The 16133-nt window shown below is 63.3% G+C and overlaps 3 protein-coding genes across 3 annotated transcripts; all 3 read left to right on the forward strand.

The window, feature by feature from the left end:
- Positions 2990-6502, forward strand: IL11 (interleukin 11). Its single transcript, XM_018063072.1, has 5 exons — positions 2990-3144; positions 4293-4465; positions 4633-4719; positions 4826-4987; positions 5896-6502. Exons 1-5 carry the CDS (start codon positions 3138-3140, stop codon positions 6064-6066), a joined length of 600 nt encoding a protein of 199 aa, XP_017918561.1. The 5' UTR covers positions 2990-3137; the 3' UTR covers positions 6067-6502.
- On the forward strand, positions 8001-14199 carry FAM71E2 (family with sequence similarity 71 member E2). The gene is made up of 10 exons (XM_018063236.1): positions 8001-8150; positions 8343-8497; positions 8604-8862; positions 9089-9113; positions 9297-9358; positions 9476-9581; positions 9674-9726; positions 10097-11745; positions 13843-13928; positions 14026-14199. Exons 1-9 carry the CDS (start codon positions 8001-8003, stop codon positions 13868-13870), a joined length of 2487 nt encoding a protein of 828 aa, XP_017918725.1. The 3' UTR covers positions 13871-13928; positions 14026-14199.
- Positions 14318-15791, forward strand: LOC102184937 (cytochrome c oxidase subunit 6B2). The gene is made up of 4 exons (XM_018063076.1): positions 14318-14516; positions 14610-14735; positions 15390-15490; positions 15585-15791. The coding sequence occupies exons 2-4, from the start codon at positions 14624-14626 to the stop codon at positions 15636-15638; spliced, it is 267 nt and encodes an 88-aa protein (XP_017918565.1). The 5' UTR covers positions 14318-14516; positions 14610-14623; the 3' UTR covers positions 15639-15791.

Genomic DNA, 16133 nt, shown 5'->3' on the forward strand with positions numbered 1-16133 from the left:
TGAGGCCCGGCAGCTGCTGACCATTTCCTGTGTCAACATCATCTGGACCCACTTCCCAATTCCCGGGATTCCTCAGGGATCAAGGAGGGGGTGGGGGGTGGGGCCGCACGCCCTGGACCGCGGCTTGGGGCTGGGGGGGCCCACCGTCACGGCCCTCACCGCTAATGACAGGTTTGGGCTGCCTCTGCGGCCCGCCTGCCCCGTCACCCCCCAGAGGCCAGACAGGACCCCCCAGGGACAGACAGACGGACACACACAGCCTCGGACCTGCTGACCTCACGCCGGCCAACTCCACCTCAGCTGGGGGCCAGCCCATGAGCAAGGACCCCCTGGGGCCCGTCATCTCCCAGCGGCATCTCGCCCCCCCTCCCGCGTCTGTGACCACCCCTCAGCGCCCAAATCCCCTCTGTGTCTCCCGGTCTTTGCCTCTAAGCCCCTGATCTCCTCTCTCTGTGGGCCCCAACTTTTTGCTTGTTTGCGTCTCTTTCTCTCTGGTGCCTCAGTGTGGTCCCGTCTCTGTTTCTCAGTCATCTCCTGTCATTGTGATTCTCCACCATGTCTTTCCCTGGGGTCTGTCTCTGCCTCTCCACAGAAGTGGCCCGAGTGTCCCCAGCTTCGGGGAAGATCCAGGAGTCCTGAGAACTCCCACCCTCCCGTCCTGAACCCACCAGCCCCCTGCAGCCCGCCCCCTACCCTGGGCGGGGAGGTGACTCCCACACCCTCAGGTGGGGGCCGAGGAGGGTGCTGGGGCTGGCGCTGGGTGCGGGCCGCTGACCCATACCCGGACTCCGGACTGCACTCCTCAGATTGTAGCATGCCCACAAGTTCTCTCCGTCTTTCTTTCAAGAAACAAGGGTTTCACGCCTGGACGACACCTGGGTCTGCAGGATGAGGGAACTGAGAGCTGGGCTCCTGGACGGGAAGGAGGAGGTGGAGGCTGGGGGTCTGGATCCCTGAGAGAGAGGGAGGAGGCTGGGGGGGCATTCTTGTGATCCTCGGCTGAAGCAGCGGGTGGGGGCTGGCACCTCCCCTATCCTGCCCCCTGTCAGTGGAGGGGCTGCCCTCCGACAGGCTGGCCCCAGGCCCAGGCCCCCACACCCCCTCGGGCCAGGCCATCCCCCAGGCTGGTGGCCTGAGTCACCTTGGCTGGCCCCGCCAGTCTGGGGGGGGGCTACGTCAGTTCTCCCCTCACTGACGCAGCCTCGGGCCCCCCACGCTGACTCAGCCGGAAACAGGCCCCCTGAGGGGCGGAGACCCAGTGGTCAGAGGCCTGGGTCCCAGCGCTTGCGGGGGCTGGGGAGGGCCCCTGGGGGGCCCTGGCAGGGGTGGCCAGGCAGACTGAGAGAGGCAGAGGGAGCTCTCACCTGAGGCGATGAGGTCATGTCCCACCGTGGGGGGCTGTGACCTCACCTCCCCGGGGGCCTCAGCAGTCGCCCCCCAAGTGGTGGGGGATGGGAGGGGGCCTCCAGCCGCCATGCATCCCAAGGGTCCCCCTGGCAGCCGCTCAGCACAGTCTGGGGGCAGCGTGGGGGGGTGCTCTGCAGGAACCTTTGACAGTCCTGGTCACCTTTTCACTTCTCACGTTCTTCCGTCCTCCTTTGCTACTTTTAACCTGGGGGGTGCTCCTTGGGGCTTGGGCTCCTGTCTGGGTCCCTCACTCCGTCCTGCCATGAACCCTGGGGGCCACCTCTGCTCCGTACCCCTGGTGCTCCCCGGTCTACGTGCGTCTGTGTTGGCACCACTGCCCCCTGGAATCCGTGTCCCCCTCGGCTCCAGCCCCTGTCCGCTTCTCTGCCTCTCTGCACGTGTTCTTCCTGTCCCTGCCCACCCCCAGCTCTCTCCTTGTCTCCCCATCTCCATCTCCCTAGGGGCCACATCTTTGTATCTGTCTCCCTGGATATGTTAATAAAACATCAGTGGTGAGAATGGCAATGGTTCACATCGGCTGAGAGTTGACTGTGACTTTACAGGAGTGAACTCACTGTCTCCCTGCGCAGGCGTTTGGGGAGGGTGCCTGGGGGGTCCCCATTTCACAGACTGAGCAACTGAGGCACAGCGCGGTGAAGCCACGTGTCCGAGGTCCCACACCTGCTGGGTGTCTCTTGCCCCTGGTCCCTGTCTGTGCCTCTGGTCCTCTCTCTCCACGTTCCAGCATGTCTCTGGGAGAATGCCCCCCTCCCCATCGGTCCCCATGGCTGACCACTTGCCAGCAGATGCCTCTCTCGGGACTTCAACCCCTGGGGGTGGCTGCATCTCTGTCACCCTGCCTGTGTCTCTGTTTGCTGCTGCCCTGCCTCGCCTTTCTCGGACACACCTGTCTCTGTCTCTTTTCCTTTTTGGGGGGAGGGTCTCTCCAAATCTCTCCTGCTGTCTTTGTGTTGCTTCCTGGACCTCACCTCTCTCCGCTGGTTTTCACTGGCTGTCTCTGTCTCTCTGGGGAGATCTCTGTGTCTCTCTCTGCATCTCAGATGCTCCATCGCTGTCTTGCGGCCCATCTCTCTGTGTGTCTGGACCTCCTTGATTGGGTCTGGGTCTCTGCAGCCCCCCTCTCTCTGTTCCTAAAAGCGTCTGTGCGCTCGCACCTCCAGCCCCCATCTTCAGCTTCCCCGTCTCCCCATCTCTCTGCCAGCCCGGGCCCACCCGCACCCCCCCCCCCACGCCCTACAGCCAGGCCCCGTTCTCAGCAGCGTGTGTCTGCCCCGGCGGCCGGCCGAGGAGGTGGAGGGAGGGGACGCCAATGACCTCACCAGCCCCTCTCCGACCACCCCCCCCTTTCCCTTTTCAACTTTTCCAACTTTTCCTTCCGTGCCCTCCTCCGAGAGCGGCGGCGGCGTGAGCCCTGCGAGGCAGCCGGCTCCGTCTGAATGGAAAAGGCAGGCAGGGAGGGTGAGTCAGGATGTGTCAGGCTGCCCTCCCCTGCCGCCTGCCCCCCGCCCGCCCGCCTCGGCCCCCTATATAACCCCCCAGGCGTGCACACTCCCTCACTGCCGCGGCCCTCTCTGCTCACACGCACATGCCTCCCCTCCCCAGGCCGAGGCCCAGCTGACCCCCAGGGCTCCCACGGCAGCGGACAGGGAAGGGTTAAAGGCCCCCAGCCCCCTGCCCCCTGCCCTGGGGAATCCCTGCCCTGTGGGGACATGAACAGTAAGTTGGTTCAAGTTCCTGGAGCGGGGAGTTGGGGGGGGTGGACGGGGAGGGAGGGACCGTCGCTGGAAGGGTGGGGAGCAGACAGAGCGTCGGAGGAGCGCGAGGCAGCGATGGGGAGGCGGAGACGCAGCGAGTAGGACCTTCGGGGCGCGCAGGGGGCCTAGGCAAGGGACCGGCAGCGGGAGGGGTGCAAGGCCAGGTCAGGGACTCGGAGACCCCGACGGGGCAGCGCCAGGCGAAGAGACAGAGATGGGAGGCCCACGGACAGGCAGACAAACGCCAGGGGCTGAGCCCGAAGGGCCCGGGACCCCCGGGGCGTCAGGGGGCCCCAGACACCCGGGGACCCCAACCGACAGGCTCCAGGAGAGAAACTGAGGCAGAGGGCCCCAGGGGGTCAGAGCGGACCCCCCACCTCCCACCGCGCCCAGCCAAGGGGAGGAGAGAGGAAGACGCAGGGGCGCAGACAGAAACAGCAGAGCCAGACGAACGCGGACAGACCGACGGACCGCGGGCAGGGAGGGCCCGGGGGGCGGGCCGGGGGCGTGCCGCTGGAGCGGGGCGGGCCGGGGGGCGCTGATTGGCCGGCAGGCGGGGTGGGCGGAGCGGGGGGGATGGGCGGCGGCGGCCCGGGGCCCCAGCGCACCTAGCCGCCGGCGCCCTCTCCGCCCGCCGCGTGCGCGCTCGGCGCGCCCGCCTCCCCGCCGCCCGCCGCCCAGGTGCGCGGCGGGGCATCGCCGACTCTGCGGCCCGCTGGGGCCGGCCCCCGCGGGGGCTCCTCCGGCGGCTCCGTCTCCCCCGGGTCTCTTTCCCCTGCTCTCGGTCCGGCTCGGGCTCCCGAGCCCCGGGAGGGGGGCAGGTCCTGGCCTGTGCGTCTCCCCCGACCGTGCCCCGCCCCGGGGCCCGGATTCCGGCGTCCGGGGGCGGAAGGGAGACGCCCGGCCCGTCTACCCGCCCCGGGGCCGCGTCTGCTCCGACGGGCGGGGCAGCCCGAGCCGGGGAGGGAGAGGGAAACCCGCCCAGGTCCTTCGCCGAGCCCTGGGCGCTCCGCCCGGGGACCCAGGACCCGCACCCCAGCCCTTCCTCCCTCAGACCCCCCGGTCGGGGCTGAGCCGCTGCCCTCTCCCCCGACCTTTCCACCTCCCCAGGTGTTTGCTGCCTGGTCCTGGCCGCCCTGAGCCTGTGGCCCGATAGAGCTGCTGCCCCGGGGCCGCCGCCCGCCCCGCCGCGGGCCTCCCCGGACCCTCGCGCTGAGCTGGACAGCGCTGTCCTCCTGACCCGCTCCCTCCTGGCGGACACTCGGCAGCTGGCCGCACAGCTGGTAGGACAGCCTGCAGGGGACGGGCAGGGGCCAGGACCGAGACCAGAGGGCTTCTGGGCTACCAGGGTGGCCGAGTCGGGGGAAAGGGGGTCAGGAGCGTGTGGTGGGGGAGGAAGGACCCCCTGGAGCTGGTCTGAGTCCCTCTCACGGTCTCTTTTCCTCCCAAGAGAGACAAATTCCCAGCTGACGGAGACCACAGCCTGGATTCGCTCCCCACCTTGGCCATGAGTGCAGGGGCGCTGGGAGCGCTGCAGGTAAGGGCGGGGGTGGGCCAGTGGAGCGGGTGCAGGGGGTTGAGGGCCGGTGTGGGCGCTTGCCAGGCGCTCCTTGACGCCCCCACCTCCCCCGCCGGGCCCCCAGCTCCCAGGAGTATTGACACGGCTGCGGGCAGACCTGTTCTCCTACCTGAGGCATGTGCAGTGGCTGCGACGCTCAGGAGGCCCTTCCCTGCGGACCCTGGAGCCCGAGCTGGGCACCCTGCAGGCCCGGCTGGACCGGCTGCTGCGCCGGCTGCAGCTCCTGGTACGATGACCTGGCCCTGAGCCCCTGGACTCCAGGCCCACTCTGAGACCTTCTCCCCATGTCCCTGAGGCCCCAGACTCCAGGGCACTCTGAGACCCTCTCCCCGTGTCCCTGAGCCCCCGGACTCCGAAGTCCTGCCTGGAAACTCTAAACTGTCACCTGGAGACTCGGACCCCATGATCTTGTTACTCTGAGTCTCCCACCCTGAAGTCCTGAGATTTGAGAGTCCAAACCCTCATCCCAAGACAGGAAGATTCCAGACCCAAAGGCCAGGAAATTCTGAACCTCTAGACCCTGAGACCAGCCTGAAGACCCTCGCTCTGCAAGGATCTAGATCCTGACCCCAAGAACCCCAAGAACCTAGATTCTGAAGTCTCCAATGAGAAGACCCCAGACCTTGAGCCCTGAGTCCCCAAGAGCTCAGACCTAGGTTGTGACCCCTTAAGACCCCAAGACCCTGACTTTCTAAACCCCAGACCCAAGACCCTGAGGTGCTAAGACTTCAGTCCTCAGTTCCTGGACATCAGCCCAAAGGCCCTGGAACTCAGACTCCGATTCTCAGCTCTGAGACCGCAGACTGGAGGCCCCAGCCCTCACCCATGAGTATCTGAGCCTGATCCCAGAGATCCCACATCTAAGACCTTAGCCTCAGGATCCCAGCCCTGACCTTACAGACCCACCCGAGCCCCCTGAACTTGACTCTGGAACCCCATCCTCAAATTTCTGAACTCAGCATCCTGCAGGACTCCCCCGACACCCCAGCTTCCAGCCCCGAGACGCTGTGGAAATAGGCCCCTGGTCCTCCTCCAACCCTGGTTCAGCACAGGCCTCAAACAACCCCCCCACCCTTACTCAGACACCCTACTGCACCCCTGGCCTGACGCTAACCCTCTATCCTCTCCTGACAGATGTCCCGCCTGGCCCTGCCCCAGGCGCCCCCAGACCCTCCGGCACCCCCCCTTGCGCCCCCGGCCTCAGCCTGGGGGGGCATCCGGGCAGCCCACGCCATCCTGGGGGGGCTGCAGCTGACGCTCGACTGGGCCGTGCGGGGCCTGCTGCTGCTGAAAACTCGGCTGTGACCCTCCGCCCAGAGCCACCGGCGCCGTTTAAAGCCAGATCTTATTTATTTATTTATTTCGGGATGGAGTTTGGCAGTCAGAGGATCCCCCCCTCCCCCGACTCCATTCTCTCCTAGTTAGAGACGATCCCTCCAGGATCCGTCCCGGAGACCTGGGCAGAGGGGCATCTGTGCCTTATTTATACTTATTTATTTAACAGGGGTGGTGGGAGGCAGGTGCACTCCAGGGTCCCTGAGGAGGAAGGAACTTGGCTCCCAGATTCGTGGGTCTCTAAGAAGTCTGGCCACAGGGTCTCCCTGACCCCCACCCCTCTGGGCCTGGGCAGGAGCATATTATTATTTATTAAACTATTAACTTTTTATGTTGGGGTGGGCAGGGAGGGGGAAAGGAGGCCTGGGTTTTTGTACAAAAATGTGAGAAACCTTTGTGAGATGGAGAAGGGGGAATTAAATTCGTCATACATATCCACTTAGAGGTGATTTCTCTGGGGGCTGGGGGCTCGATGCTGGGGTCCCTGGAGGGGGGACCATCTACTCTCTGGGTCACCCCCAGAGACCATGAGTTCTTAGTGCTGCTGAGCCTCACCTGGTGGCCAGCACTTCATAGGCACTCAATAAATATTTAATGGAAGATTCCAGAGGTTTACTAGTACAGGGCAAAGTTGCAAGTTCAAGGCTGCCCTTTATGGCAGTGTTTACAACAGCAAATTGAAAACAGCCTAGATGCCCAATAGTAGGGGATGGTTATATAAATTATAGTGCCTATCTATGTGACAGAACACGCCAGCCGCGAAGAGAGATGTTAACAGAGCCTGCCTTTGGCACAGGAGGAGCGGGCTACAAGCCACTGTGTGATTCCCATTGTGTGTGTGTTTACGCACACACAGAGCTAGATAGAGATAGATATACGGATTATTTTAAAACCCTAGAAGGAAATACGCCAAAATGTTGCCAATGGCCAGCTCACGTAGAAGGTGGGGGTGGAGTTGCTGGTGACTTTCATTATTTGTGCTTCTCTGTATTTTCCAAAACTTTTACAATGACCACGTATTTTGCATGACACATTAAAAAGAGAAAATAAACACTATATTTAGAATAACAGAGGAGCAGCACCCACCCTCCCCAAAAGACCTCAGAAAGGGACAAGAATGACCATTCATGGCAGGCCTGCTGTGGGCCAGGCCCTAAGTGTGGGCTTTCCTTTACAAGATTCCCGGCACTCCCTGGGACCCACCCCCCTCAATTTACAGAGGAGGGAACAGGCTCCTGGGGAATCCTGTCGTTTAAGGCCACACAGCTAGGGAGAGTCAGTTTGACTCTGCCCAGTCTGGCTCAATCCAAACCTGATGTCCAAACGTACAGCACTGGGCCAGTACAAGTTCGTTGTAACAACATACGGCAACCACTACCACAGACACAAGTTAGATACAGGGAAACTGAGGCCCCTGGCAGCATGGAGAAGGGTCATTGCCAAGTGGGGACTGTAACTGAAGCTTCCCCCTCTTTAAGAGTCAGAAACCCTTGGATTTAATTATCCATTTATAGCCTCCCAGAGGGACCCTCCCAGGGCCCTGGGTTGTCTAGTTTGGGTCTGCAGGGGGTATTCTGATTCACCCACCCCAGCCTTTGGGACTCCGAGGCAGGGTCCCAGGAGGAGGAAAAGGGAGCCCACTGTCCCTAAGGAGTTCCCGGGAAGCACCGCACCTGTGGTCCATGAGGTCACAAAGCCCCTCCGAGGAAGGCTCCTCCCCCAGGCGGGCGCGGACCACCCCTGCAGGGCCATGCCCGAGCCCTGGGGAAGCTCCACCCGCTGGAGCCGCTGAAGTCCGAGAGGCTGGGCCCAGTGGGCTGGGGCGGGGGCCGGGGCAGCCAGGCGCCGGGGTGCCGGGTCCCTGCCTCCGCGCCTCCGGGTGACCCGTTCTTTCTGCAGCCGCCATGAACCGGCTCCGGAACAGGAGGCGTCCGGAGCCACTCCGGGGCCCCCCGCAGTGGGTCCCCACTCTGGGCGAGCTGCAGAAGACCCTCCAGCAGGGGGAGCACTTGCCCCTCCGCCCGCTGCCCATGTTCGAGAGTAACTTCATCCAGGTCCCCGGCTCTCTGCGCCCCGCGGGCAGGCGGAAGAGGGGCAAGAGGGGCGGGAGATCCCCGGTTCGGACTGGCGGATTCGGCGGGCAAGAGGCAGCTGGGAGGCGTGATGGGGGTGGGAGGCTCGCTGTGGGGGAGCCAGAGTAGCGTAGAGACCCGAGTGGTCCCAGCCCCTCTCCCTGGACCCCCCAGGTGACCAATCGAGGGGCCCCGGTGTACGTGCACCACAGGACCAACCGAGTGACGATGGGCGTGGCCGCCTCCCTGCCAGGCTTGGTGCTGCCGGACATGCTGCTGATGGCCCAGCCCCCCGAGGACAGGGAGTGCTCCAACCTCGTCCTCACCAGGTGCCTCCACCCGCGCCCGCGTGCCCCGCGCCGGGGGGCGCGCTCTATCGCCGCCGGCCCCCGAGCGCCCGGCGCGCGCGCTACCGCCGCCGTGTCCCCCTCCCAGGATGATCCCGCTGGACCTGGCCCACCTCTACGTCCACGACCTGTCCGCCTGGCGCCTGAAGCTGCGCCTGGTCACAGGCCGCTACTACTACCTGGAGCTGGACGCCCCCGACAGCGAGGTCGGCTTCCTGTTCGACCGCTGGATACGCCTGATCAGCCGGCTCCAGCAGCCCGCCACTTCCTGGGCCCCTAGGACCCTGCACACGCCCCCCACGGGCCTCTCCCACCTAGGGCCTCCTGCCTCCACCTGGCGCCTCCAGGTGCGGCCCTGACCCCCACAGACCCCTGGGGGCAGCTTTGGTTCTGGATTCCAGAGGGAGTCAGGACCAAACGCCATGAAAGTATAGGAGCCCTGGGAAGGGGGCTGGGGGTCTGGACCCCCAGGTCTGAGGGAGGAGGGGCTGGGGGTCTGGACTGGGGAGGTAGGAGAGATATGGACACCAGGAGAAGACCCCCTTCCTGACTGCCCTCCCTCCCCTTCCACAGGTCCCGTCCCACCACAGACATTCAGGTGAGCTGGCTGGGGTGTCCACTAGGCCCATCCCCCAGTCTCAGCTCCTCTGCCACGCGTGGACGGAGCCCCAGCAGTCCCTCTCTTCCCCTGTCCCCTGGCTGAGCGCCCCCGTGAGTCTCCTGGGGGCCTCCGCCCTCCATCCCTGGGTCCTTGACCTGACGGGTCCCTGTCTCTTTCCAGTCACGACTGCCGAGCCCACCTTTCCTTACAAGATTCTGACAGCTCAGAGACAGAAGGCCAAGGTGAGTGGGCCGCTGGGCCTGGGGAGGCGGGGGGTCGGGAGAGCAGGGTGGGGCATGAGGGGTTGAGGGGCTGCACCTCCTGACCACCCCACCCCCCCACTACATACACACCGCCAGACCCTCAAGCGAAAATTCAAGTCTCAGGCCGTGGGCGACTCTCTGCCTCTCGTGTGGTCCCAGCTGGAGCACGTGGACGCCAGGAAGAAATCCACAGAAAAGAAGTAGGCATGGGGCCTCGCTGCCCAGCAGGGCAAGGGGGCGGGGGGTGGGTCTCGGTGCAGAAGCTGCCAGACTCACACCAAATTTCCCCTGCAGGCCCCAACCCAATCTCCCCTCTGGCAGACCGAAGACTGAAATCCAAGTTTCTGGTGAGCACACACCCTCCTCCATGAATGGACCCCCGAAATTCTGACCTTTCTGCAGAGGGCTTAGACTGTTTTCTCCCTGCATCCCCTCCCCCCACCCCCCAGAGAAGCCCAGCATCACCATTCGGACCATCTTCAGCATCATTTCCAACACAACAGACCACATGGAGTCTTCTCCCAAGGCAGTTGTATATCCAGGGCTGGGGCGACGCTTGAGACAGCGCAGGAGGGGCAGGGGGCCTGGACCTCGGGGTCTGAGGGAGGAGGGGCTGGGGGGCCTGGACCCCCGGGTCTGAGGGTGGAGGGGCCGCGGCCGGCGTCTGGGTATCTCCAGCAGCCTCACCACCGCTCCCCTTGCGTCCCCCACCCACAGGGTTGCTCTGACTCTGTGGGCGGCACGTGCCTGGCAGGCTTACTGGAGACCCCTTTACACTGTATCTCGGAGCACAGCCCTGAAACGCCCCTTCTGGGCACATGTGACCACCTGGATATGTGCGCGTGGCAGCAGCACGTGGACAACCTGATGGACCCTGAGACCAGCACCATGTCCAGCTGCTCCATCTGCCCGGCCGCCTACACTCCCAACTTCCCCAGTTTCAACGAGAAGGCCAGGCCTCTGCCACCCACCTGGAAGCCCCTAGCTGTGCCCACTGCCCGTCATAAGGCTCCATTCATCCTTGACCAGTCCAAGAGGGTCTCAGCCATGCCTGCTCCACTGCAGATGTCCGCTGCACCCGGCCCCTCCCAGAAGGCCACAGCTTATTCTCCTGCTCCCAAAAAGGCCCCATTTCAGAAGCCCCCTCATGTACCAACCATTCCCCAAAAGGCCTCAGCTGTGCCTGGCCCATCTCAGAAACCCCGTCATGCACCAGCCACCCCCCAGAAGGCCCCAGTCATGGTTGCGCCATCTCAGAGGGCCCCAGGAACACTTGGTGTTTCCCCAAAGGCTGTTTCCCACCCTGCTCCCAACAGGAAATCTGTGTTCCTACCTGCCCCTTCCCAGAAGGGTCTGACCTCACCCACCCAACACCGCATGACACTGGGCCCTGACAGCGTCAGCGTGGTGCCCTCCAGAAGCCACGGAGGGGATATGCTTGAGAAGAGGAAGCCTGAAGAGAAGCCAGAGCCGGTGAAGTTAATGGGCACCAAGGAGAAGAACGTGGTAGACACGAGAACTCAGAAAACAACCGTGGAGGTGCCTTTCACCACCACCGAGAAGAAGTCAGAGGAAGTCCTGATCCGCAGGGCCCAGGAGATCACTGTGAACGGCTTGAAGGGCAAGGGAAAGCTGGAGGACAGGGTCCATACGATGAAGGAGGAGATTGCTCTGGACATGCCAGGCTTCAAATCCAAGGAGGTGGGGCAGCAGAAGAAGTGGGTCAAGACCAAGAAACTGGCCATCCAAGAAGCCCCCCAGGAGCAGACCAGGCCCTTCTCCGTGGAAGGGCTCACCCTTGCCAAGCTGATGATCATCGCCGGCTCCAAGGACCCCACCTTGAGGTCAGGTCTGGTCGACCTGCCCTCCTGGCTCTCAACTTCGCAGGGGTGTGACTTGTCCACGATGGGCAGAGTACTCCTCAGCCCCACCCATTTGTCCATGCTGGAGGAGACGCTGGTGGGGGTCAGGGAGCAGCCGCAGTTGGGGGTCAGGGTGGAGGAGATGCCCCAGGACTCAAAGGGACCTTCCAACGTGTCCTCTCGCCCCAGGCGTGCGCCCAGCAGCCCCAAGATGAATGTTGCCTCTCAGACTCCCATCCCTCTGCCCTCCACGAGATGGGAGGACATACCCGAGTCGCCCACCTCGCTGACCCCCATCTCAAAGATGGAGGCCAGGGTCTCCCAGCAGCCCAGGAGAGTGTCTCAAGAGCCTGAGAGGGGGCCAGACCAGGGCCCTGTGGCCACAGTGGGGTCGAACCTGGAGATCCTCCTGCCCACCCTCTTGGAAATCGAGAGTATGGAGGATGAGGCCTCCAAGGTGGAGAAGATAAAGGACGAGCTGGGCGCCTTTGCTCCTTCGCCCAGGTATTTGGCGGTGGTCATGATCCTCTCTGCCTGGTGTCCACAAGGAGGCAGGGGGCTCACTCCCTCTTTCCTAACTTCCCTCTGGGCTCTCAGCATAGAGTGAGCGTCGACCAGGCACCAGGCATCATTCTATGCACTAGGGACGTGGCACTGAGCAATTCGGGGAGGGGGTTGCTCCTGGCATCTTTGGGGTGGAGCCCAGGGATGCCCCTCAACGTCCCACAGTGTAAGGGATGGTGCCCCACAAGATCACAGTAGTGCTGAGGTTGGCAACTCTGACAACAGAATCCATATCAACCTTATTGTACGGTAGAAGGCGGGAGGGCTCTGGGCACACCGCAGGGTAGGGAGAGTTAGGTGTGGGGGTAGGCAGGTTCTGGGACCGGGTTGAGTTGGTCCAGGAGGGCCTCAGTGATCTGGTGTCATCTGTGTGAAGATCTCAAGGAGGGAGGTGAGGAAGCTGTGCGGACTTCTGGGGAAATCCGTTCCCTTCAGAAAGAACAGCCGCGGTAAAGTCCCTGAGGCAGGAGAGCACGTGATGTGCTGGGCTGACACGGAGCTCCCGGACGGCTCGGAGTGGGAATCGCAGTTACGCAGGGCCTTGCAGGCCACCTGAAGTGGTGTGGGTTCGCTGCTGAGTGGCCCTGGAGGGTTTTGAGCAGGATGGCTGGAACTTACGTATATTAGAAAGGATGCTCTCTGGCTGAAGGGTGGAGAGGTGGAGGGGGACGGGGGGACACCGGGAGAGGAGAGGGCCAGGCCGTTCCCATGGTGACCGAGGCACAAGGTGATGGTGGCTTGGACCAGAGGGGCGGGGACAGGAGTATGGAGGAGTGGGGCTCTGCAGATGCTCTGATGGTTGAGCCCACAGGCCAGCTCATGGGCTGTGCATGTTTGATACGGCACCGAGGGTGACCTTGAGGTTTGGGACCCAGAAGGTGTGGCAGCGGACGCTGTGGGTGCGGCAGGTGTCAGGGAGAAGACTGGGAATTCCGTCCTGGACATCTCACCTCTGAGATGTCAGGTGAGGATGTGGGGTAAGCTGCTGGACACAAGTCTAGAATGATGTGGAGACTCACCCGCACGTGGACAGCTTCTGCAAGCTATAAGCCTGGGAGGTCACCAGGGAGCGAGGGCAGGCGGAGACAGGGTCCACGGTGTTTAGGGAAAGGGGAAACACGGTCAGAGAGGGTGAGCATGGAAAAGCGTCCTGAACCCACCAAGTGAAGAAAATGACCAGGAACATCACGGGAGTAGCCGTGTCGAATGCTGCAAGCAGGTGAAGGAAGACGGGGGGTCGGGGGGCAGACAGAACCTCTGGATTTAACAGCAAGGAGGGGAAGAGGGAGGACCTGAATGGGGCAGGCTCAGGCGAGCACGGGGCAGGATCAGCGAGCTGCAACTCCTGAAAACGTGGCTGAGTGAAAGGAGCCAGACACACAAGGCCACGTCGTGTACGATGTGGTTTGCATGAAACGTCCAGATGAGGCAAATCCCAAGAGACAGGAAACAGATTGGTGGCTGCCTGCCGGGAGCTGCAAGGGATGGGAGGGGTGGGGAGCAACTGCCTCAAGGATGCGAGGTTTCCTTCTGGGGTGATGAAAACGTCCTGGAAACTATGTGGTTGCACAACATTATGAGTGCAATTTAATGCCACTAAGTTGCACACTTTCAAATCATTACAATGGTAATTTTTGCAGGTTGTGTATTTCCCCAGTCGTTACACACACACACACATACACACACGTAAAGGGGAATGGGAGAGGAGGGGTTCACCAGCTCTTTCCAAGAAATTCGCTGGAAGGGAAGGAGGAACCTGAAGAGGAAGCTGGTTTGGGATGTGGGACATGAGAGGACTTCTTGAGAAAAAGGAGATGTTTGTTAGTGCATTTGGATGCTGGGGTGAAGGATCCAGAGTCAGGCTTGATATAGAGGAGGCAGGAGGGAGGGAAACCTAGGAGAGACCTTGGAGGAAACATGGGTTCCAGGTCAGGCTTACCAGGCCCTGGAGCAGGAACGCCCCCCATCGGCACTCACTACTCTCTCCCCGCGGGTCCCCCAAGCCCTCTCTAGCTTTCTTTCTCTCTCTCTCTCCAGCAGGCCGCACTCGCAGCAGTCTCAATAGTGGGATGCGAGGGACTCAACTTCAGTCGCCAGTGTCCAGAGGAGCCTACCGGGGCCAGGTAGCCCCTGAGCCCTGTAGGTCCGCCTGACGCCTGACACCTGGCCCTAGCGTCCAGGAGCCCGGCCCTTACCCTGGCTCTTTCCTCTTCCTCACAGGCCCCCAGGTGCTGTGCACCTCTACTGTAAGAAGCAGGGTGCTGAAAAGGCCGGGCGGGGGCGGGGTGCTTCTTGCCGGGTAGAGACCAGAGCTATCTATACGTTTATATAGGGGACGGGACGGGGCGGGAGCCGAGGCCCGGGAGAGCCCGCGTGGTGCCCCAGCTTCGCAGATATTAAAAGCCCGAGTCTGAGACTCGGCCTGAGTGAGTAGCGCCTGCTGCCTGTGTGCTCGCGTCGGCCCCGAGAGCGGGCGGCGGGCGGCGGAGGCGGGGGTCGTCCGCACCGACCCCAGCCCGGCGTCCTGCCACGTTTCCTGCAGCGCAGCGGCTCCCATTGGCTGGGGCTCCGGGGGGGCCCAGCCAATCGGGCCCGAGGGGTAGTGCTTTCTGGGCTGGGACCCCCGAGACTCCGCAGCAAGGGCCACCCCCGACGGAACCACAGGCACAGCTGACCCAGCGACCAGCCGACGTCTGCTGAGCGCCGGACAGGTGGGGACGGGGGCTGGGCTTCGGGGCAAGCGTCAGGAGCCGGGCGGAGAGAGGGGCGCTAGTCGGCCCCACGGAACCCACTCCTCCCCACAGCGCCGCCTTCGCCGATGCTGGGTGGTGAGTGCCCAAAGCCCTGCAAGGGGAAATGGCCAACGCCGCCTTTCGACCCGCGCTTCCCCAATCAGAACCAGACCCGCAACTGCTACCAGAACTTCCTGGGTAAGACCTCGCGGGCCAGGTCAGGGGCGGCGGGTGAGAGAAGGTGCGAGGCGGGGAGGGGCGCGCCCCGCACGAGGACGCGGAGACCGTTGGGGTGGAGACGGAGCCGGCGACGGTCGGAGGGGCGGGGCCTCTTTGAAGGGGGCGTGGCGTTATTTAGAGGGGGCGGAATCGTTCCTGGAGGGGCGGGGCGATGGAGGAGCGGGGCCTCCAGGTTGGGCTGGGACTGAATCTCGGAGGGGGGAGGGGCCTACCAGGTAGGGGCGGGGCCTTATTTAACGGGGGCGGGATCGTTCCGTGGAAGGCGGGGGTCGAGGGAGGAGCGGAGCCTTGCCTGGAAGAGGAAGGTCCGAGTCGTGAAGGGGTCGGGGTTATGGGAGGTGGGCGGGGCCTTGGAGGGCGGAGCGGGGCCCTCCAGGTTGGGCTGGGATTGAATCTCGGAAGGGGCGGGGCCGATCTTGGAGGCTTGTGACAGAGTCCTGGAAGGGAGGGAAGAGAGGATAGGCGGGGCCTTGAGGGAAGGAGGCGGGGCTGGCCCTCTCGGAGGGCGTGGCTACAAGGGGCGGGCGGGGAGAGTGCCGGCCCGGCGGGGGCGGGGCCTCCCGTGGGGGCGGGACTACCCACCTGCTCGCCCCGCCCCGCCCCCTTCGGCAGACTACCATCGCTGCATCAAGACCATGAACCGCCGCGGGAAGAGCACACAGCCCTGCGAGTACTACTTCCGCGTGTACCACTCGCTGTGCCCCATCAGCTGGGTGAGCGGACAGAGGGCCGCACGGACGGGCCGGGCGAGGGTGGATGGGTTGGCTGAATTAGGACGGCGTCCACTCCCCTCTTCCCCACCCCCAGGTGCAGCGCTGGAAAGAGCAGATCAAGGACGGGACTTTCGCTGGGAAAATCTAACGGTCTGAACTCGGCTTCTCCTCCGAAGAATCAGCCCCAGTGACATTCCCCGCCCCATCCTCTCATCTCCCGGAAAATGGGCCCCACCGCCCCAAACCTCACCCCGCTCCGCCCCGTCTTTAAGCCTCAAATAAAGCGGTGTTACTGTTGGTATTTCTCTTTAATGTCTTGTCGGTAAGGTGAGGTAAGGTGAGGGAGCATCGAGAGGCCCTTCCGGTACCCTGCCGCCGAAACTACTGGTTCCAGGCGTGGGAGGGGTGAGGGAGCTCCTCCTGTCCCCTCCCCAGCTTCCCCCCACCCCACCCCCGCTCCAGCAGGGTCTGCCTTGGCTCTCTGAGTCCCAGCACTCGTCCGCTAGGATTGCTCCAGGGTCGTCCTGCCTCTCAGTCCCCCACTTGTCACTCAAGTCCCTCAGGGTCCTCTTCCCTTCCTGGGCCACCAGTCCCACCCCCTCCATCCCATCTCAGGTACAGAGGAGCAATGTTTATACCGTCC

The sequence above is a fragment of the Capra hircus genome, chromosome 18 (genome assembly GCF_001704415.2).
Source record: "Capra hircus breed San Clemente chromosome 18, ASM170441v1, whole genome shotgun sequence".
Taxonomy (NCBI): Eukaryota; Metazoa; Chordata; class Mammalia; order Artiodactyla; family Bovidae; genus Capra; species Capra hircus.

Excerpts from the sequence above, each read along its gene's own strand:
- IL11 (XM_018063072.1), top strand. Across the intron at positions 4,466-4,632 it reads GGCAGCTGGCCGCACAGCTG|AGAGACAAATTCCCAGCTGA; the intron begins GTAGGACAGCCT and ends TTTCCTCCCAAG. Across the intron at positions 4,988-5,895 it reads TGCGCCGGCTGCAGCTCCTG|ATGTCCCGCCTGGCCCTGCC; the intron begins GTACGATGACCT and ends CTCTCCTGACAG.
- FAM71E2 (XM_018063236.1), top strand. The coding sequence starts at position 8,001 with ATGAACCGGCTCCGGAACAGGAGGCGTCCGGAGCCACTCCGGGGCCCC. Across the intron at positions 9,582-9,673 it reads GAAATCCACAGAAAAGAAGT|GCCCCAACCCAATCTCCCCT; the intron begins AGGCATGGGGCC and ends TTTCCCCTGCAG. Across the intron at positions 11,746-13,842 it reads GCCTTTGCTCCTTCGCCCAG|CAGGCCGCACTCGCAGCAGT; the intron begins GTATTTGGCGGT and ends CTCTCTCTCCAG.
- LOC102184937 (XM_018063076.1), top strand. The coding sequence starts at position 14,624 with ATGCTGGGTGGTGAGTGCCCAAAGCCCTGCAAGGGGAAATGGCCAACG. Across the intron at positions 14,736-15,389 it reads CTGCTACCAGAACTTCCTGG|ACTACCATCGCTGCATCAAG; the intron begins GTAAGACCTCGC and ends CCCCTTCGGCAG. Across the intron at positions 15,491-15,584 it reads CGCTGTGCCCCATCAGCTGG|GTGCAGCGCTGGAAAGAGCA; the intron begins GTGAGCGGACAG and ends CCCCACCCCCAG.